The 22706-nt window shown below is 38.0% G+C and overlaps 1 protein-coding gene across 7 annotated transcripts in view; it reads right to left on the bottom strand.

Annotated features, from left to right (window-relative positions):
• Positions 1 to 22706, bottom strand: part of ARID1B (AT-rich interaction domain 1B) — a 416950-nt gene that overhangs the window by 163172 nt on the left and 231072 nt on the right. For 4 of the 7 annotated variants that reach the window (XM_082633300.1, XM_082633303.1, XM_082633305.1 and 1 more), the window contains exon 5: positions 7822 to 7863. The exons of the other annotated variants lie outside the window; for them this stretch is intronic. In XM_082633300.1, coding sequence (XP_082489426.1) covers positions 7822 to 7863 — 42 coding nt within the window. The remainder of the gene's footprint in view (positions 1 to 7821; positions 7864 to 22706) is intronic. 7 annotated transcript variants of the gene reach the window in all.

Here is a 22706-nt window from a genome sequence, read left to right on the forward strand (position 1 = left end):
AAAAATTGACATGGCTTGGGTAAAAGCCAGATTTAAGGGAGGAGGAGGGTTTTCACCATCTGAAGAAACAAAACTGGCTTTAAAATTTGGCATAGGAGAGAACTTAAAACACATGCAATCAAAATCATCCCCCATCTCCCCTAGAATAATTTCTTTGTTTCTTCCCAACAAAATCTTAAGCAGCTTGATGATTATTAATATGGTCACAGTAACTCTATGCTAAGGAATTTTCTAGGCAAGCCCAGAGACATGTCTCTAATTATTTGTACACATCCCAATGAACAGGTGTTTCAGGGTGGGGATAAGGAGAATATATGCACATTTTTATTATTACTAGAAATTAAGTCCTCAAAAAAGAGTGCCAAAATAATGTCCCAGCAGAAAAACAGTCAATCAAATGCCAGAATATGCAAGTAAATAAGCTTTCATTAAAGCATAACTCCTCCCTCCCTTAAAAAGATCACTTTTGAGATCCACAGCACCTGAGGCCATGCTTAATTCCTACCATCCTTACTTAAAAACCAATGTAAGTCTGACAAAAGCAGGCATGAATTCTGCTAGCCTCCACTCACATTCCTTTATTCACCACCATCAGGGCAAACATTTTTGTACAAATATACTTAGTAGATCTAGCGACCCACGCCATACAGTCAGGAAGTCCATCCAAAGAGTCTGCCCTCTACCATCACCTGACAGAGCATTTGGTCTAGAAGAAATGGAGCTCCTACCACACTAAGACCCCACGTGGTCATGATGAATATTTCTGATTTTTTATATACTGTCAGAGCCTATTCTGGAAACACCACACATTCTTCATAGGGCTATGTGGCTTAGAGTCCTTTCATGCCAATTAAATTCCACAAACATCTGTGATCACCTGATATTTCAACTAGTATGCACATACACACTGCAATTGGGATAAACAGCTTTTAAAGAAAAACAGTGTTTTCACCACTGAATGCAGATCTAAAATGATATAGGAGAGCCCTAATACACTGGATTGAGTCATATGAAATTGCCAACACAATTTAAGCTGTAAAAATGTCAATACTGTAAGATTCAATCTAATCTACAGTTCCAGTACTGGGAAGACTAAAAATAAGCATTGCTGTAATTCTGTATAAAGGGCACTGGCCTGGGAGGCAGAAACTTGAATTTTTTTCCTACTTTGTCACTAAATAGGGCTTAAAATCAGTCATGTTACCTCCCTCAGCCTTAGTCACTGTGAAAGTAAATTGAGATTAATATTTTGGAGTACTTTTCCTCTTTGAGAAAATGATGAACAAATAACTGACCCATGAATCTAAGGCTCTAGAATTAGTCAAGGAGGCTCCAAAGGAAGTTAGGACAGGAGATTAAAGATGGCAGAAAATAAAATTCCTATACTTTGTTTCTCTTTTTAAAATCTTTGCCTGGCTTTATTTCATTGGGAATGTTTGTTGATGGACAAAAAATATTTATATTTCCCCCAACACAATGAGAATAGCTTAAACTAGTAAGCACTTGCAGGGAGAAATCAGAAGAAGAATAAATGAGCACAGAATTGAAGGTTTGACCACAGAAGACCTGTGGCACGTTAGGGCTGAAAAGAACTTTAGTGAGAGCAAGGAATCAATTTTCCAACCTTATACTATGACTTAAAGTAAACTCTAGGTCTGCTCACTTCCACTTAAGTAGTCTTAATTACAAAAGAGCAGGGAAGGGCTGCTGTTCCATATTTCATCCAAATTCAGAAATTAGGGAAGACCCTCCTGCCCGCCCCCCCCAACAACTGTCAAGTAACCCCTTCATGGCACTCAAGACCTCAAGACCTTCATAAGTCTGTCTTTATCTCTTAGTGGGATATGCTTTGGCCTACATAATGTTCTGTCTTTTCTAAATTTTATATTCACATAATCCTCTAAAGACAGAGTTGAAAAAGAAGCTAAAATAGCTTTTAAAAATATAATTAAACATGACAAGTAAAACTACACCAAAGTATTTCAGGTGAGTATAAACAGAACATTTCCCCCAAATCTTTCCTAAAGAAGAAAAAAGCAGATTTATTTAAAAATCAAACGTGTAAGTGTTTGAACCACCAGCAGGTGGCAGACTGAGAGGCTGGGAAATTCTCTAACAAAAGAAGGGGACGACTCAACATGGGTTCCCAAATCCAGACTTGAGAATTGCTATGGATTTTGTTTTTCCTCCTCCAGTCTTTCTTCTACGGAGAAACAGAAAATTCTTTTGTTTTACCTATATATATATATATATATATATATATATATATATATATTCTCATTTTAACTTAGATTCAATGGCTGAAACAGTAAAGAATAAGCTTGGTCCTTTATTCCTCTAAGGATTTCTAGTAGATTTTCATTAAATAAAAAATTGTAAATGCAAAAATAAATCCTTTATATTATGAAAACTAATATGAGTTGATATGATTATGAACTTCAAAAAGAAAATGTTTGCTGGTTTCATTTCAACGACATTGTTACCCTAAATATACTTTTACACCTAACTTATATTCACACGCCTCTTAGAGAGTTATAGCCAAGTAAGTTCACTAGAAAACACACCCTGGTAAGAAGATGGAAAGAGTTTAGAAGAACCGAAGTTAACGCGGCTTCACAAGAAGGAAAAAAAACCACAAACATTAATGTATGCTTTCATGCGGTTACATTAATAAAGAAAGGATATTCGAACAGGTAGAATCTCTTATTACGTGAAGTTAAACATTCTAAATCTGAAATACTATGCTCCTAGCCCCCAGGCATAACCCCAGGTAAATCAATGAATTAATGACGCATTACATCAGTCAGAACCAGAAGGATGCCTAACTTCATGACCCAGTTTAAAACCTTTCTATTCTCAAAATCCAATGGGAAATGCCAACTTTATTATATTTTTTATATATATTTTTTACTGAACAGAACATCCCCTCTGCTTTATGCTACTTTACCAAAACAGCAAATTCCTTCTGTTCTCTACTAATCTGCTCTAATCCTCAGGATTTTTTATCAATTAAAAAAATTTCTATCCTAATTGTGAAATGTATTATGTTACAGTGTCTGTGTCTTATGAATACTTGGAACCTTTATCTTCTAGACCATCTCTGGCCAACAGAACTTTCTTTCAAGTTGGAAATGCACTTCAAGTACAGGCACTATGCCAATATGGTAGCTGCTAACAACATGTAGCTATTGAAATGTAGCAAGCTAGTGCAATTGAAGAAATAAATTTTAAATTTAATTAATTTAAATTTAAATAGCCACACATGATAGTAACTACCATTATTAGACAGTACAGTTCTAGATGACCAGAATATGCAGTGAGAATTGATCAGAAAAGAAAAACAGCCAGTGAGCCTCCTCCCACTTTTCCCCAAGGTCACTTTTTTGGTTATTTAGTAAAGGGAGACCATTCAGAGATGCGCTACCAATTTTGTGTTCTATTTCCCTCTTAGACCTTATGACAAGCAGTTAGATACAGACTGCACATAACTTTTACTTTTATATGAAGGAGGAAAGGAGGAAAATACAGATGATTTTCATAATGGTCAGGTGTCAAAATAAAGGAATAAGTCCAAAGGTAACTGAAGTCACTACCAAATACGATCTGCCACCTAGACAATTTTCCACAATTAAAAGTACCTTATTTTTAAAAAGACAAAATAAATTTCACTTATATTTTGAAATTCTGTTTACAGATGACTAATCCCTTTGTCATTTATAAGTTTTATAAGTCAAACTGGAATTCTATTCCATTTTGTAGAATACAACAAATAGATTCAATTAAAGCAATTATACCATAGAGTAGCAAACAATTACATACAAAAGGAGAATATAAATTTGCATCTCTTCTAGAACTTCTGCCTGGAATAAGATCATTCCAAAAGTTGTGTCAAGAATATAAGGTCTGGGACTTCCCTGGTGGCGCAGTGGTTAAGAATCCGCCTGCTGCCAATGCAGGGGACACGGGTTTGAGCCCTGGTCCGGGAAGATCCCACATGCTGCGGAGCAACTAAGCCCGTGCGCCACAACTACTGAGCCTGTGCTCTAGAGCCCGCGAGACACGACTACTGAGTCCACGTGCTACAACTACTGAACTTGTGCTCTAGAGCCCGCGAGCCACAACTACTGAAGCCTGACAGCGCGTTAGAGCCTGTGCTAGGCAACAAGAGAAGACATTGCAATGAGAAGCCCACACAACTCAACGAAGAGTAGTCCCCACTCGCCGCAACTAGAGAAAGCCTGTGCGCAGCAATGAAGACCCAACGCTGCCAAAAAAAAAACAAATTTTATTAAAGAAAAATAAGGATGTAAGGTCCACAGAAGCAAGGTTTATTATTCTTACCACTGCATTCCCAGCACATAAATAATCATGTATGTTTATTCCACAGGTATTTGTTTAAATGAAATGCATTAGAATGACAGAATGAATTCAATGAGTGTAACTGCAGAATTAAGATTAGCAAAGATATTTAATAGTGAAATAAATCTTGCTTCTTTATAACTGTTGACTTAGCTGTATACAACAAATGAAGGGCAAAAGATTTGTGGTCATGAAATTTTTAAGTGATTTATTTAGATTTTGATAAGATCTCTTAAGAAATTTATGGAAAAGTTATGTTTACATAGTTTTTCTTTTTTAACAACCCAGAGATATTTCATTCATTTCTCTTTTACTTCCCTACTATAAATTTCTTTGTAGAACTCATAAGCAACAAAGTCAGATTTTTAGTCTTTTTCGACGTTTAACAATATAATTATATATATGTTTGCTTAGCTGATTTACCGTCTCATTATCACTACCAGCTTTACCTAGTATATTAATGACACAGAAGGCGTACTTCTCTTGTAAAAAGAACCAACCCATGTTGGCTGCCTCGGAGATTCCTGATTTATTATTCTATAGAATTATAAACTTTTTAATATATTCAAGTCCTGATCACAGCTGAAGTCAAGATCAGCAGTCTATAGTTTGCAGAACTTTCCTTTCCAAATATCTTTGCTCGTTTTTAAATTTTCAAACACCTCTTATATTTACTGAAATTCTTGTTTGTGAGAAGTATAATTTTAAATTAATTTAGCATCTTACTAGACCTGTATAGAAACAACCGCCAAAGTTACAAAACTCAGAACCACTAGAAATCAGTTGAAATGTTCAAATTCTAAGTTACCTTTGACTGAGATAAGCCTAATAAAACAATGAATCAGGATTTGTGCAAAATTAAGATTTGTGGAGAAGAAGAAAGAGCGTAGATACTTCCTTCCTATTAGATTAGCTTTAAAAAATTAATGTTAAAACAGCCACAATAGGTATGACAGTTCTGAATGACTGCAAAATTGTTTTCCTGGGTTACAGTTTCACCACACTCATAAACAGAAATAGGTTGTTTGCACCTCTGGGCCCCAACACAGTTAAGTCATTTTCCACTGAGAGTGACAAATTCATGCTTGTAGATATTAAGTAAATATTAAGTTTGTAGATTTTAGTTCGACTTGGGAGAAAACGAAGCATACAAGAAACGAGTAATTAGATAGTGTCCAAAAGAAAAAGTAAAGAAAGATCAAAGGCACATTAAAGATCACTAAAAGGATCAGAGACGTATATGGGATAGACACATACTCCATATCCACCAAGACGATGCCATTAATGTGTTACCAGTGAGTCAGATTTGAGTTATTTTTCCCAGTGTATATAGAAACAGGAAAAAAGATCAATTCCGAATAAGTGTTCAAAAACCTGACCAATACTGAATACCTAGACCTTTTAAGAAACAAGATAAAAATATATTTGCTGACTTACAGATAATAGTTACATGTATGAACACTTTTGAGTAGATATGCAAAAGTGAAAAGCATCTAATTCTTTAAAAATCATTCAATCATGGGGAAAAAATTTCAAATTGTGTTCCTACAAATTGAATTTAAGGCTACAAAAGCAATCTGCTAGTTTAGCCATAAACCAAATGCAAAGCCTTTACACAGTGGGGCAAGCCATGAGAGCTGCTGGTACAATAATCTTCCACAATCCTGCTGCATACTCAGTATAAGTATGAAGGATTGTGGAGATGAGTTCACAAGAGCTGACCCTACAGGTGTATTAAATATGCAGTGAATATTCTGCATGCATGCTGGGTATTTAATAAACAATGAAACATTCAGAAGACGACCATATGTTAAATACTGCAAATACCAAATCAGCTCTATTTATAATTAGTTTTCTTTTAGTAGTTTTTAGTAGACATAGAGGCAAAAAAAAAAAACAAATTAAGGCTATAAAACTTGAGTTAGTTTACCAAATATTTAAATATTTATAAAGTGTTAATGTCTTTTTACTTTTAATTTGTATTTATTTATAATGTAATACCTTGCTAAGCTTATAACCTTTAAACAGTTTTGATTTTGGTAGTATTACAACGTCATTAGTTGCAGCACAACTAATTTGACTGTACTACCAAATGCCAAGCATCTAGGAGGGCAAGCAGGAGTCAAGTAAGAGCACCCGTACCTTACGCTCTCAGGTTTTCACCAACTACCCTCCAAAACTTGTGATTTTCAAACTAATTGATGGCACCTAGGCTGTCCTTCTATACAGCTCTAGGAGAGTAAAGTCAGGCTCCCCTAGTAAGTACTTCTCACCAGTTTAGTTACGTGGTTTAAGAATTACTAGCAAATACATACAAAAGGCAAGTAAATCTAATAAAAAGAACTACAGGTCTGGAAGACTATGATTCTAAAAATCTGTGACTCCTCCGTCTGTGCTCTATATTTCAGGGCAGCCAATCTATTCCTTGATCTCACCCTCAGCTCCTCTGCCTTCCTTACCCTGCGTATCTGTGATCTTCAGGTCCTGCAGACTTACTTCTTAAGGATCTCTTTCCTCTTCCACTATGCCAGCTCTGGCCCACATCACCTTTCACCTGACCTAGTCAACCCCTTCGCTGGTCTCTGGCAAACCCATCCTCCACAAAGTGGCCCAAATCACCTACCTAGGTTGCAAATCTAACCACTACTTGACTTTAAATCTTGTAATAGCTGCGCATTTTCTGTAGGATAAAATTCAAATCTTTAACCTTTTCAACCCTAGAGCTTGCCACAGAAGCAGAATGTAACCGCGTTTAGTTCCCTCTGAGTTTTTTCATGGTTCTCCTCTGACCTGAAAACAGCTCTCATTTCTCCTGTCCTCTCTTGCCTAAATACAAGCCAAGCCCTCAAGCTCTGCCCAGGGATCAACCTCCGAGAATGCCTTCCCACTCAGCTCCACCACACTCCACATCCTTGGCATAACTCAGCATGGGGACAACCGCACCACAGGATAATTTATCTGTTTAGAGGCCTGTACCTACAAACTGACTGAGCAGCTCAAGGGCAGGAGCTGAGATTTAATCTAGTTGTGATTGGAACATAAGGGTCCAATAAATATTTGAAGCAGGGATAAGAAATAAATGAATGAATGAAGTTAGAATTATGAACTAAACACAGCATTCTGATACCATTCAGTGGTTGAATTTCACAGCCCCCAACCTGGGGGCGTGGGAATTTCAGTAAATTCTATTCCATGGCTAATTCAAATTTAAAAGTCATTTACTACTAAATAAAACTCTTGGTCTCCTATACTATTTCTCATATTCTCCACAACAAAGAAAGAAGGAAAAGAAAATACCACCATAATCTAATCTTAATCCCAATAACAGGGAAATCTGAAACTCTGGAAGACTTTAGGACCTCTCCATTTGATTAAAAAAACACAAGTCCTCTCTGTTGAGCCTTCCAATCCACTTAGGGGAGCTGATGAAACCTATACAACAAGCTACATCAGACTACACACCTTGAGTCCAAAGGCAGTATCCTCCGAGGTCAAGACTTCAACCTGAAATCATAAGGAAAAAAATAATTTAGGCACTATCAAAAACCTTCTTTGAGTCTAACCGCAGACACCAGAGGACAGGCATGGCCCAGAACTAAGAATTTTGAGAAAGCTGGCATTCAATTTATGTCAGGTGTCAAGAAAGAGAGATCTGTGAGTCTCTTCATGAGTGGGTATAAATCCAGGTCGCTGCTCTGGCTTCCAGTTTTATAACAGGGTGAGCACCTATCAAATTAATATATTTGCTATCATGTTGAAGTGGTGGTATAAGTTCCTCAAAATGATCTGGGAAGTTAGGAGAATCATGCTTCTCACTTAAATCACAAGATGCTGTGTATACTTTTTGAACTTTTACTGTCAGTGAGGGGAAAGTTATGCTCCATAAAGCAATTTCATCATGCTTGTAAAGCTGCTAGTAATTTCTTGTCTCTTTCACATCAGAGTGGGTAGTCCTGAATCTCGGGAATGCTGCAGAGCAAGACTTCCTGAAAGCAATACTCAGGAAAAGGCAGGCAAAGTCTAAGCAACAAGTTGTGAAATGATGGCAAAACTTCAAAATTGCCTGTCAGTCTCGTGCATTAGAAGACAGAGCTCATTAACATGAATTTTAAAAGCTGTGTGGAACAAGACGTGTATTGATCATTACTGTTTTTTAAACCTAATTATTCAGTCTGGTGTATAAAGCGTTTAAGTTTGACTACTAAAAAGTACCAGTATATGATGGAAAAGAGCAAGGAAAGAAAGCAATAGAACAAACAAAAATATTTTTTAAGTGTCTGGGGAAGACAGTGGAGGTGGGGCAGTAATATCAGACTACCTGGCTTCACTGCTAGTGGTTTTTTGTTTTTTGTTTTTTTAACGTGGACCATTTTCTAAGTCTCTATTGAATTTGTTACAATATTGCCTCTTCTCCACATCTTGGCTTCTTGGCTTCTAGGCATGTGGGAACCCAGCTCCCTGACCAGGGATCGAACCTGCACCCCCTGCATTGGAAGGCGAAGTCCCAATCACTGGACCACCAGGGAAGTCCCTCACTGTTAGTTTTAAACACCTTAAAATCAGGCATTTGTGGTAGACACTGAAGTAGAAAACATACAGGCTATCCAATGTATCTTGCTATAAGAAAAACATTGGATTTTTCCCTTGCGGGGGAGAAAATACAGAAAGGAAGATCACTGCAATAAGACTGTCATCCAGTCTGAAAGTAAAGGGGTCACAGAGGAAATGAGGAAACAAATTGTACTCTCCAACCGCTCTACTGAAAGTGACGCTCACCCACCACCTGGTACCTGACAGAGGTTGGTGCACAAAGCAAGAGAAACGCATGATCGATATTGAGAAGACGAGCAGCCTAGTTTTGATGAAAACCATATGTTGCTGATACCAAATGTGATTTTAGGCTAAAGACTGAAATGTTGGATAACTACAGCACAAGATCATTGTAAGATTCACTGACAGCATTTCTGTTTACACTTAGATTTCCAAAGCTAATTGTTAGATTTAGAAACAAGATCTTCTTATAGTCTTTAAGAAAAAAAACCCAAAACTCAGTTATTTGCAATTTACATATGTTTGAATTTCCTAAGTCCTGCCTTTCACAACACTAGGTTACTAACCTCAAATATTTTTACATTAAAACTTCTAATCAACATTGGAAACTTTAGTTAAGGAAAAGCACAAGCAACAAATTCACCAAATCTTAGCTACTATAAACACAATATGACATTTACTCTTGAATTATACACATACCTCGTATCTGCATACCTCAGTGTTAGGTACATTCACTCTTGATATGATATTTTAATATGTATAGAATTGTTTTTAGAACATATTATATGTTTAAATCTGCAAAGATCATCTCCAGAGTGAGTTCTGCATTTGCTTAACACAGTACGAAAAGTCAAAGTAGTAAGAAAATTCAATGGCAAATAGAAATCTATTTAAAGATATGGCTTTAATATATTGGACAACTTGAGATGATAGCAAACCAAAACTTTCAAGTGGAATTTAGGAACTCTCCATGTGGTATGTCAGCAGACAGAGACGAAGACAGACCTTGGGGAATGGAGTAAGGAGGTGGATCTCAAAAGGTCAGCCTCATCTTCTACCCTAGACTTTATCTCCAGGAGGGCTCAAAGTGATGTTTTGAAATTCCCAAGTATTAACCAGTTTAATTAAAGCAACTTTTAAAAATTTACGGTTTGTTCAAAAGCACTATGGCTTAAATACATGTGCACTCTAGTTCAGTATCCTTTATAATTTCTATTTCTGTAAGATTTTAATTGCAATACCTACAGAAGGACAGCTGATTTTTAAAACATGAGATTAACTTCAATTTAATAAAAAAGAAAGATCAACGTCACACAGAGGTTTTCATGTTGTATCTAATAGCATTTTTACCTAAGTTGGAAGGAATCCCCCTCTAGTGGGAGTAAGGGAGTATTTCAACTGTCACACATGATTTTCAGGTGGTAGTCATTAAACTTAACTAGCAACAGAAATCAGCTAAGCTTTTTTGTTCTTTTATCATAAATTTGAATCTTTTGAAAACAGAAGGAGGATAAGTATTTTCTATTTCATAAGCCCAACATCTATAATTCCTATAAATAAGCTAGAAGTAGATTTGTGCTTATCTGATGGGATTTTAGTTATTAGACAACCATCAGCAAATTGAGGCTACTAAGATGTAGTCTCAATTTTAAGTTAAAACAAGAATTTACAACTGGAAAAAATTAGTACATTCTAAGTGTAAAGATTTAATAATGTAGTGGGGGGATAAAGCGCTGATAGTCTGCATTTACCTGACTCATTAACAAAGACTTTCTGGATATTTACTACATGTAAGACGTGCTCAGTACTGTAGGAGATAAAAAGTGGTGAGTTTCACTAAATTATTATTAATTGGGTAAAATGTATTTAAACATTCATTTAAAAAATAAATTCAATCCAGAAATGAATAGACGAGATTACTCGTGGTGTCATTTTTCTTTTTAATCTTCAGTTTAGGGAGATTTAAAACTGGCAATATTATAAAATCATCCAGAAAAAAGGTCACAGGTTTATCTAAATTAAAATTAGGACATAATACCCAGTGTTCTCCTTCTCCACACAGATGCTGTAACAAATGCAAAGATGACTCTGAATATACTGATGAGAAGCATACCTGACATCACTGGGAGAGAGAACCTGTCAAGGGGTCCTGAGGTATAAGGTGTGAAGGGATTTGTGTGGGCTAACAAAGCAGAGACTTCCTAAGCAGAGGCTTCCTAAGTCCAGGATAAGTCCAGCCCTTACCATTAAACCATGCTTCTTTCAAATGATGCTACAATCAACACTTCACATGCCTAAAAGGATTCCACTTGTAGAGAATTTCTAAAACCACTGTGGAAATTCAATCTGCCAAGTTCAGAAGCAGCTACACCATTCACAGTTCTTTCATTCTAATCAAGCAAAAAACCTTCAATTGGCTTCTCTCTCTCCCAATTACCCTAACAAGCCCTCCCTCTGCCAAAATTAAAATAAAACACTTTAATTTCCAATCATTCTATTAAGAAAATTGGGAAAATGTGAATTCATGAATTTGGAAGTAACAGTGGTTGTACCTTCCCCTTTCTTGAATCACTTTCAAAGCCCTTTTTACTTTCATCTCTAAAGCAGAAAACACAAATATTCAGCAGCATTTTCATGTACACATGGCTATTTTTAAAACAGATAACCAACAAGGACCTACTATATAGCACAGGGAACTCTGCTCAGTATTCTGTAATAACCTAAATGGGAAAAGAATTTGAAAAGGAATAAAAACATACATGTAAAAAAAAATTGACAAAACTATGTCCCATTTTAATAAAGATTCTAAAATCGGGATCACACTGTCACAAAAAGAAATAAAGTAACAAATAATGATGATTTATAATTACATGCAAAGATTCTTACTCATAATTAAAAGAATGCAAGTCAAAACTACCAACATTATTCTATTTTTCTCACCATGGATTACCAAAGATTAAAAACTTAGATAATTATAATATCGACAAAGATGTGGGAAATCACTCAAATCATGGTCTTGCACTGATAAGAACATATATTGGAATAAAATGCAATATGGAAGTATCCACCAAAATGTATATCATGTGATTAGGTGTTAACCCAACAATTCCACTGATATTCAAGTGCAAAAATAAAGATTTACAAAGTTGTTTACCAGAGTTGTTTGCAACACTAAAAAGCTGAAAACAACCACCAACCAAATGTCCATCAACAAGGGGGTGTTTAATAAGTTCTCATACAGCTAAGCAGTAGAATATTATAATACTGTTAAAAAGGAGGTGTGTCTATCTGTGTAGATAAGGGGAAATTTCTATGATATCACATGAAGTGAAAAGAATCAGAATAGTGTACATAGTAAGCTAACATCTGTGTTAAAAATAAAAGTGGGAGTCGGTTAATATGATTGATACACTTAGACTATTTTGTAAAGATATGCAAGAAATACATCAGTGATTGCCTCAAGGGAGAGGCTTATTTTTCATTGTATTTTGTCTCACAATGTAAGAATTTTTTCACCAACGCATGTGTTTTTCTTGTTCAATTAAAAGTAATTAGTTAATAAAATAAGCCAATGATAACATTATAAATTGTTCAATGTCAATAATAATCATAGAAATGTTAAGTAAAAGTCTTATCTTTCAAGTTGGCAAAGCTTAAAAGTAAAGTAGTCAGCGCTTGTGTGTACAACCAGACCCCTCAACACTTGTGATGGGTATGTAAATAAGAACAGAATGGAAAAACAGTTTTCCATTATACATCAATAGCCTCAAACATATTCAGACCCATTTACCCAGCAACCTATTTGTTAGAGAGATCTTTGTGATCTGATTTGTGATCAAATGTTTACATATTAAGTATGAATACTACATCATTATTTGAAATGATGACAAATTAGAAAAAAGTATAAAAATAGGGAATGGTTAAACAAAGTATGATATATGATTGACCATTGCATAATCATGAAAAACTCAGTTTTCAAGAAATATTGTATAAATTAGGGAAATGCTTTTAACACGTTAAAATTTTAAAGTAGGATTAAAAACAGAAAGTTGACATTATAAATAATCAAATCTATCCATTTGTTCCCTCCATGCCTTCCAGAATATGTGCCACGCTGGAAATTGTCTTGTCCACTCCTGGATTTTATAACATTCATTCATTCATTCATTCATGTTTTCTTTTAATACGTTTCACGTTTAATACGTTTTATTTTTTACATTTAAATATCTGATCCATCTATAATTTATTTTGAAATAACAACGGGAGGAGGACACGCAGTTTTAATTTTCCATTTGAATAACTGTGATGCAAAATGATCCCTTATTTTCTCCAGTGATCATACATACCATATCTTCACCATAATAAAACATTAAAATGATATCATGTTTGCCTCTAATTCCAGGTAGGGATGGGAAAAGCAAAATTATCTGTGAGGTATTCAACCCAAAGGCAGATGGGAGTGAGAGGAGGAGAAGAATCTGATGGAATCTGCAATCACAATATTTGTCCACAAGTAAATTACTAAGAATTCAATGCTTTTAGAAAAAATAATTTTTGCCTAGATTGATGTTCAAGGGATAAAGATACTATTCTACTTACAAAGATTGCTGTGTCTCTTTTTTGGCTGGTCCGAAAAGACCAATACACCAACTAGAATGATTATGCATACTTTTACCTATTATACATTAAGGAGAAGCAGACATTAACAAATAAATTGTTCTCCAAAACCGTGTCACAGGGTTTAGGAAATGGGGACTGTAGGAAGAAAAGCTCTCCGTCCCCCACCTCTCTTCCTCTCCCTCTCCCTCTCACGTAAGCACACTGACAGCTCACCTTGGGTTGCAAAGTTTTAATTTTAGCAAGCAAGGAACTTGTTTCGTCTTTTTAATATTATTATTGTTTATTATTACCACTACTATCATTATTATTTACTTTTTTGTAATCGATTTAAAAAACGGACACTTAAAAAAACCATGTAAAACCCTGACAGCATTCTTCTCTTACTTATTATTCTCCTCATTCTTCTTCTTAGCATGTACGGGCCACATGACAGCTCAAGGACACAGCTTGCAGAAACTGCTAGGTGTTTGGTTGGCTGGTAATAGAACACACAGTGATGCCTTCTACTGTTAAGTGCTCTGAGTAGAACATCCATTCTCTGAATGTATTTAAAATTAACTAAAAACTTGTACCTATATAGGGAATGGATAAATACTAATAAGTATTAATTATTATCTATACACCAAACACCATTTCTGTTATTCTTAATACAGTGTAATACAATTTCAAGACAAACAATGGATATGTTATAATTACGCTTTTCACTGCAAGTGTTGTGCCCACCTTATCTTCTATACTAGAATGTTAGCTGTATCTTCATATCCTAGGCTGTTAAATTTAAAACAAAGGTTGTGAGCACTGTGGTCACACTCCTCTTTCTAATTATGTTCTCTAACTGGGTGAGGATACCTTCACTTAAGATTCACAAAGCAATCCCAAACTCATGATATGGCTCAGAGAAAACAGACCTCGAGTATAGAACAGTATGCAAAAATAGCCACCACTATGCAGGTGGAGTCCGTTTCTCTAATCCTTTAATCTGGGCTGGACATACGATTTGCTTGGATGAACAGAATGCAGCAAGAGGAAGCATAGTGTACCACTTCCAAGTCTAAGACTCAAGAGGCAATGCACCCTTTTAACCATAGTCTTGAAAGTCAACCAGCCACCATGTGAACAAGCCCATACTAGTTTGTTGGAGGATAAGAGACGTATGGTTCTGTGACCACATCATCCCAGCCAAGGGCCAGACAACTTCAAGAAGCGGAGCCATTTAGCAGATCAGTACAGCTAACTGAAGATGGGAGAATGAGCCCGGCAGAAACCAGGAAAAATACCCGGGCCAGACTGTCAAACTGAAGGATCATGAGCTATGTTACGTGTTGGTTGCTCTGAGCACTAAGCTACGGGCTGGTCTGTTGCATAGCAAAAGCTAACGAAGGCTCTAAATAAAAGAACTCTAGGTGCCATACATCTACTGGCAGAGTTCCAGGCAAGAACACTACGGCTAGGAAAGGCAGTTCTGAAAGCACTTATACTATCTACACAGGCAAGTCCCTCCTCCATTTCCACTCCTTGTTTGGAGCTTCCCAAGACCGTAACATGCTATCTCAATGCCTCATGGTGGTCCACAAGAAGCTAAACTGAGTGGCTCCTGCCTGCCTCACTGATCCCCAGTCCCACCACTCTCCCTCCATGCATGATGTTTCAGCTACACTGGCTTCCTTTCTGTTGTTGAAAATGGCCCTCCCTTACCTCACAGCCTTTGCACTTGCTGTCCCGTCCTCCTGGAACACTCTGCTACCAGGTCTTTCTATTTACTGGTCCCTTCAAATCACTCACACCTCAGTTCAAAGGTCCCCTCCTCAAAGAGCCCCTCTGCCTTGCTGGTATTACCACCTGAAATTTGCTTATTTATCCCTTTACTAAAATGTAAACTTCACAAGAGTAGGGACCTTGCAAGTGTCATTCACTGTTGTATGTTTCTTACCTAGAAAAACGCCTGACATGGAGTAGAAGCCCAATAAATAATTGTTGAACAAATAAATAAATAGGTAGGAATGAATGTGTTGAGGACTGTAGCACAATGAAAATATGAATACATGTTTATAAACCACAATCTGACACAGCTCCATGTCACAGCTGTAGACCTAACGAGATTTTAAAACATGCTCCACCTAATGTAAATACATTAGTCTTCAAGTTTTCAAGGCAACTAACTGACAGCACACCACTATTCCAGTCTGCCCAGTCTTCCTCTCTCCAAAATAAGCACGTTGTCTAAAAAATACTGTACAAGAAAAAGAGGAAGCCTTCAGAAATGGGTATTAGTTGTATGAAAAAGCTTTGCAACTGAGTTTATTTTAATGCCTTTTTGAGTTCAAAATTGTTCAATATTAATCTTCTGTAATAAAGGGCCATACAGGCCTTGTCTCTAAAGAATCTCTAGTTGTGAACAATCGAAAAATACTGGTAATTCAGGACATGGGCATTTCGGTACAGAAAAATGTCAGGGAGATAATTACAAACCTTCATCTGCTCACTGAAGAGCTGGATGCCTGGGGACACATGAGGCTCACTCAGCTCAGACTGGAAACAACTAACAGAAACCTGAAAAGGCACCTCTTCGGAACAAAGACTGACCCAAAGGAGAAGGAAGGCACCACACATGTTAGTGACACTCACGTTGCTACTTCATGTCAAGGGGCACACCTTGACAGGAAATAATAGTGTCACTTTCTGAAATAGTGCTGATGGATGATTACAGTGCTCCCCTGAAGAGTAAATTATCAAGGAGGAACCCTCTGGTTCCACCACAGACAGCAGTACCATATGGCAAAAGAAAACATGAGTAATTTGTTTAAAAACATGGGATTCAAACACGAGAACTGATTTTTTAAAGTAATCTACTGTGGCAAGATAATAAAATAAAAGTAGCCTTACCACATGATCCAGAAATCTCAGTTCTATGTATTTACTCAAGAGAAATGAAAACATGTTCACCTGAAAACCTGTATGAGAACGTTTATAGAGGCTTTACTCAAAATTGTCAAAAACTGCAAACAATCCAAATGTCTATCAATTGGTGAACGGATACACAAAACAATGGACTACATCCATACAACGGAAAACCACTCACCAATAAAAAAGGAACTGATTACTGATACAAGCAACAACACAAATGCATCTCAAATGTATTGTGCTAACTAAAAGAAGCTAAAGCCAGACTCAAAAGGCTACCGACTGTATGATTCCATTTCTAAGACATTCCAGAAAAGGCAAAACTGTCAGGAAAGACAACAGATCAGTGGTTGCTAGGAGCTGGGTGTGGAGGGAGGAGCTGACTACCAAGGGGCAAAGGAAACTTCTGGGGTGATGGGAAAGTTCTATTAAAAAGGTTCTAAGGTTCTACTGGAGTACTATTCTTTGCATATCATTGGGTTTTGCATTTCACAAAACAGTAATCCATGGTACTCAGCAAATATTACCATTTCCACATATACAGACAAGAACTAAAGTAAAATAATATTCCAGTTTGTCATCCTCAAAACGCCTTTGATTTTCATTGTAGAGTGTGTCTTTTTTCTTTTTTGATAAAGTGTTCTAGATCATAGGACTGAAATTTTCAGATGATAATTTCTAGAGATTTCTGAATGATTTGGGAATTGCTAGATTTTTCTCCTGGTAGGGGGGATTTGAGGTTTCTGAAATTTTTTGGTAACGTAGAAAACAACTTTAGGGTCTTTTTTGAAACTAAAAAGGGATCGTGTCTAATGAAAATCTTTGATATTTAATACAATTGTGCATAAAATTGAATTTCAACATGAAAACCAGCAAAATCAACTTAAAAATCAAAACTACAGCCAACACTAAAGTTAAAAGTAGTATGTACAAGTTCAGACAAGAAAATACAATACAACCTTCAGATATGAAGTATGACACTTAACCTCTTCATAAGCTATAGCTCAGAAATGTTGAAGTTCAGTTTTTAAAATTCAAATCTTAAAAAAAAACCTGTTAAAGGACCACATATTTACATTTATTTGGTAATCCAGCCGTAATAACTCTAAGAGATGTATGAGAAAATTCAGTTACTAAACTTATACCGTGAAACTATTTTCTACATATAAAGTAGCAAAAAGCTTGAAATACAGTCTCAAGGTTGAAAAACTTGGTTTTTAATGTATGAAATATTTACTCTCAGTAGGCCCTTTCAACACTGTTATATTAAGTAGACTCAGTTTTGTTCATACAAAGTCTTTACGGCTTTTTTTTGGCTACATTGGGTCTTCGTTGCTGCCCGTGGGCTTTCTCTAGTTGCAGCAAGCGGGGGCTACTCTTCGTTGAGGTGAGCGGGCTTCTCATTGCAGTGGCTTCCCTTGTTGCGGAGCATGGGCTCTAGGTGTGCGGCCTCAGTAGCTGTGGCTCGTGGGCTCTAGAGCGCAGGCTCAGTAGTTGTGGCACACGGGCTTAGTTGCTCCGCGGCATGTGGGATCTCCCCAGACCAGAAATCGAACCCGCGTCCCCTGCATTGGCAGGTGGATTCTTAACCATTGCGCCACCAGGGAAGTCCCTCTTTACAGCTTTTTAAGCAAAAATGAGTTTTCCGAAATTAAAAATGTACAACCAAACTTAAAATTAAAAAAAACTAGCTACTTGGCAGTAACATTCATGTCATGTTTCACCAAGAGTTTATAAATAATTTTGGCCAAGGATCTCCAATGGATTTAATTTTTGTCTAGACCAGCGATTCTCAACCAGGAGAAGTTTTGTGCCCCTCCCCCCCGCAATAAGTTAGGGGATATTTGACAATGTCTAGTGACATTTTTAGTCATCACAGTTGGGGGTTAGGCTGGGGTTTGCTCCTGGTATCTTGTGGGTACTACAAAGCACAGAGTAGCCTTTTTACAACAATGACTTATCAGGCCCCAAATTGTCAATGGTACCAAGGATAGAAACTCTGGTCTAGACATGGGAAATCCCAGCTACTGATATTCAAAAGCATAAGCACAGGAAGAAAAGCCTTGATTCAAATCTTGATTTTATTAACAGGAAGAAAAACAGTGTTTGGAATGAAAGCTGCCTCAGGTGCTGAAACAGCTACACTGCATTATCATCATGTTCATCGTGGAAAGCTACAGAACCAAGGTTCCACAAAGCAGTGGTTTAGTACTGCTGAAGTAAAATGCTGTAAGACAAATTTTTCTTCCAGAAAGAAGCTCTCAAGTTCAGTGACAACTCTGCACAGGGAGATAAACCTACTCATACAAAGTGTGAGCTCAATGCCATATTTTATTTTATTTTTTAAAAGGGAGAGTTGTTCCCAATTATAATGAATACAAATTCACTTATTTTACAAAATGGGGGAATGGGTAAAAGCCAAAAGTAAACATAACCTCTGAGATAGCTAAAGCCTATTAACATATATAGATGCAGGTGTATGCATGTTCATATGTGTATATCTTAGCCTTATCTATTACCTAATTGCAAGATCAGTCAAATCAGACATTTGATTGAAATCTCACTTAAATCTATTATTTACTTCAAGACTCCCTCTGAAAAATCTGGGGGAGTGTAGGAATCTCATACTCACTAGGACTATTAGGTAGGCAAAGTATAATTTCACAATTTGCTGTAAACCAGGCAAATGCTTGGAGCAAAACAGAAACGGCTCTTGGAGACAGTGGGCATAATGGCATAAATGACTATTCAAATAGGTATGTCTTTTGTGCTGACACTTATTTGGGTTAGGGTTTCTGAATCCAAGACTTTATGATTAACAAGAGAATAGTGACTCCTAAATAAAGTTTGATGTACCCTACCTATAATTTCAGATGTCTTTTCACCAATGGGATTAGGGGGTATTCATGTAACCATGGAATATGCTGCTGGGAGGATGTGAAAGAAGTGAAATTCTTTTTTATTCAATTTATGTTATACTTTTTTCAAATTCCATCAACTTCTGTGAAAAGTTTGTTCTGTTTTCTTTTGCAATTATATATCATTTCTGAGATACACAGAAAATTAAGCCTTTCCATTAATTCAGTACTCACAAAGCTAGAGAGTTAAAAGGCTTGTCAACCCAAAACTCACTTACCAGAACCAACTTAACCACTATTACACAAGACGGTAGCTCAAAATCTAAAAAGAGCTGCTATCCTGGCCCACTGATGATCACCAATGAAGGCTTATCCTAACACTGCATTTGCTCTTCATACTCACTAAAATGTGAGGAGGTGTACAATACCATAAACTGGTACATGACCCTCCCCTTTTAACAAAACACTCAAATAATATTTGATTTGATTTAATTTAAAAGGGAACTGGCAAGTGTCCTACGCAAGCAACTATGATCAAGGTTAGCAACGTCCCTGCTAGAATCTATTATTTTCTACAAAATCTCTTGTTTGTATACACGTCACAAGTGAAAATATTGTGCATATTCATCTGCCACAATAAACATAATAACATTATAACCCATAAAAGCAAATAGAAGAATGTTAATATTCAGAACTCCTATTCAAGGCCATTTCTCTTATATCCTTCACGACACATTTCCTAGATTCTGCCTCTACATCAGTATTGATAAACTAACTCAAAATGACATTCCCATAATAGATCATCAAATTTCCAGAATTCCAAGATTAAGTTGGCTTGAATATGATAGAAGAAACATACCACATAGTAAGCTATTTATGTAAACAGTATCAACGTAAATAAACTTTAGAAATTACATAGTCCATGGAGTAGAATAAAAAATTTAAAAACCAATTGGCCACAGTTGATTACTACTAGTTGGATTAAATGCATATCTTAATTAATCTACTGTACTATAGTTTTATGTGTCGTTTAGCTTACTTGAAAACGTCAAAGATGTCTAAATTGCAACATTCTACTTAAGACTCCTAGAGAAGGTGACCAATGAGAACACTCAATGATCCCTAAGTCTTCACAACAGAGAAAGGCTAAACAGCAGAAAGGGAATATTCCAAAAAGCCTATGAGCAGGAAAACACAGGCAGGAGATAAAACTTTACAAGCTTAGAGTCTTCTCAGCTTTTTCTTTTCTGTTTTGAATTTGATTTTATTTATTTTTTATACAGCAGGTTTTTATTATCTATTTTATACATGTTAGTATATATATATGTCAAGAGTTTCCTCAGCTTTAAAAAAATTTATTTTATTGACGTATATTTGATTTACAAAGTTGTGTTAATTTCTGCTATACAGCAAAGTGACTCAGTTACACACATATGTACATTCATTTTTATATTCTTTTCCATTATGGTTTATCTCAGGATATTGAATATAGTTCCCTGTGCTCTACAGCAGGACCTTGTTGCTTATCCATTCTATACATAAGTCTGCATCCACTAACCCCAAACTCCCAGTCCATCCCTCCCCTACCCCCTCCCAGCTTTTAAATAAATGCTGAGTTGGTTTTCCCGCCAAAGAAGGTGGACGAGCATGTACTTGGCCCCAAATAGCCGTTATTACACAAATGGAAACCAAGTGCAGTCTAAGCAGCCCCAGCCTGGGTCAGCCCGACTCCGGGCAGCAGCTGAGCAGCCAACGGCGGCGGCCGCCCCGCCCCTCACCCGGCCGGCCCAGCTGAGTTCTCATAGGTCTGGGCTTCAGGCTCCACCCCGCGGCTGTCCTCTGGCACGGGCCCCGCCCAACGTTCGGCAGACTGGGCTCCGAGCTCTGACCCCGCCCCTCGCCTGCCAGCCCCGCCCTGTTTTTGTCAAGTGGGTTTTGAGCACCGGCCCCACCCTGCGATTAGAGGCCTGGGCAGTGCTGGGGCCTTCCTCCTCAAAGCCTTCAGTGCTTTTCCACCATCAAGCACTCGTTTTAATCATGCAGAACGAGCTGCAACTCATCCAGTCCTAGAAGTTGGGTAGTGGTGTTCCTTTTGGGGCGGGGGAGGGAAAAGAGTGAAAAGAGAGACGCGCAAAAGTAGGGGAAAAATTAAAGCACACCGATTTTGGCAAGCCGAACTGGAGGAGGAAGAGGAGGTTAGGGAGCAAAGGAAGCAATTTCGTGTGGAACTGTGGCTAGAACTGGAACAGAAAAAACGCTCTTCTGCCTGCATCAGTCCGGCCGGTGCGTTTCGTTTAAATGTTAAGCTGTGTCAGCAGAAACTTTACAGAACTACGTTGGACAGGGCACTAGGCACCTCCTGCCTAGGTGCCAATTTTCCGGCTTGCAGAAAGCTCCACAGGAGGCGCCACGGGCTCCCCCTCCCAGCGCCCCCCAAGAAAGGACCCGGGGCCGTGCAGTCCCGGGCAACATGGCCACAGAGGCAGGGGCCCTGGCTAGTCAAGCTGGAAGACACCCCCCACCCCTCCCCCTCCCAACACACAGGCTCACAGGCTACGTGCGGGGGAGGGGTGGCGGGGAGGGCGGGGCGAAGGCTGCCTGCCGGGAAACCTGGAGTGGTGGGCGGGGCGCGGTGCCTGCTGGGAGCTCGCCTCCGAGAGCTTTGTTGCACAACCTCGCCCCAGCCGCCCTGCCCGCTCCCTCACCGGCTCCTCCGCAGAGCCTCGCCGCAGCGCCTCGGAGCGGAGACTCGGGGTTCCTGGGGCTCCAGGCACCAAGGGAATTTCTGAACTGGCTTAAATCACTCATCTCCCCCGCCCCCTCCTCGCCACCGTTTCGGGTTCCTTTTTACTTTCTTCCTAAACGTCTGTTTTTTTTTTTGTTTTTTTCCCCCTAATTGAGGGCCGAAGCAAACCTCTGGATGTGTCAACTGTTCAACGTATCTTGGTTATGAAAGCGAAAGAAACAAACGCAGAGTTGTTAAATTTTAATGCATAGAAAAATGCAAACAGTAATACTGGGGCTAGTGGCTAGAAAGGGGTTCTCGCTGCTTCAAGTATCTGATACTCTCCAAAGCCGGTCTCTGGCCATGAATAAAAAGAGGTAGATTATTAGAGTGGTGAATGATGAACTCTGAAGCCGACAGGCAAGGCAGGAGGAGCAGCAGGCGGAGGCACACTAGGGCCGGAGCCGGGAGCGCCGCGGTGGGAGCGGGCTCGGGGAAGGGCCGCGCAGGAAGCGGCTCCCGCAGGAAGCGGCTCCGGCTCAGCGGTTGCCAGTGGTCGCCGCGTCTGAAACATCAGCCGTAACACCCATGCCTTTGAGGGCCAATGTTTAAAGTTTTAGTTTTCCGAATGTATATGTGATTTAATTATCAAATTCTGCAAGTACGCAGCATTCTGTCACTCATTAAGGTTA

Source organism: Mesoplodon mirus, assembly GCF_964341445.2.
Source record: "Mesoplodon mirus genome assembly, chromosome: 10".
In the NCBI taxonomy this organism is placed as follows: domain Eukaryota; kingdom Metazoa; phylum Chordata; class Mammalia; order Artiodactyla; family Ziphiidae; genus Mesoplodon; species Mesoplodon mirus.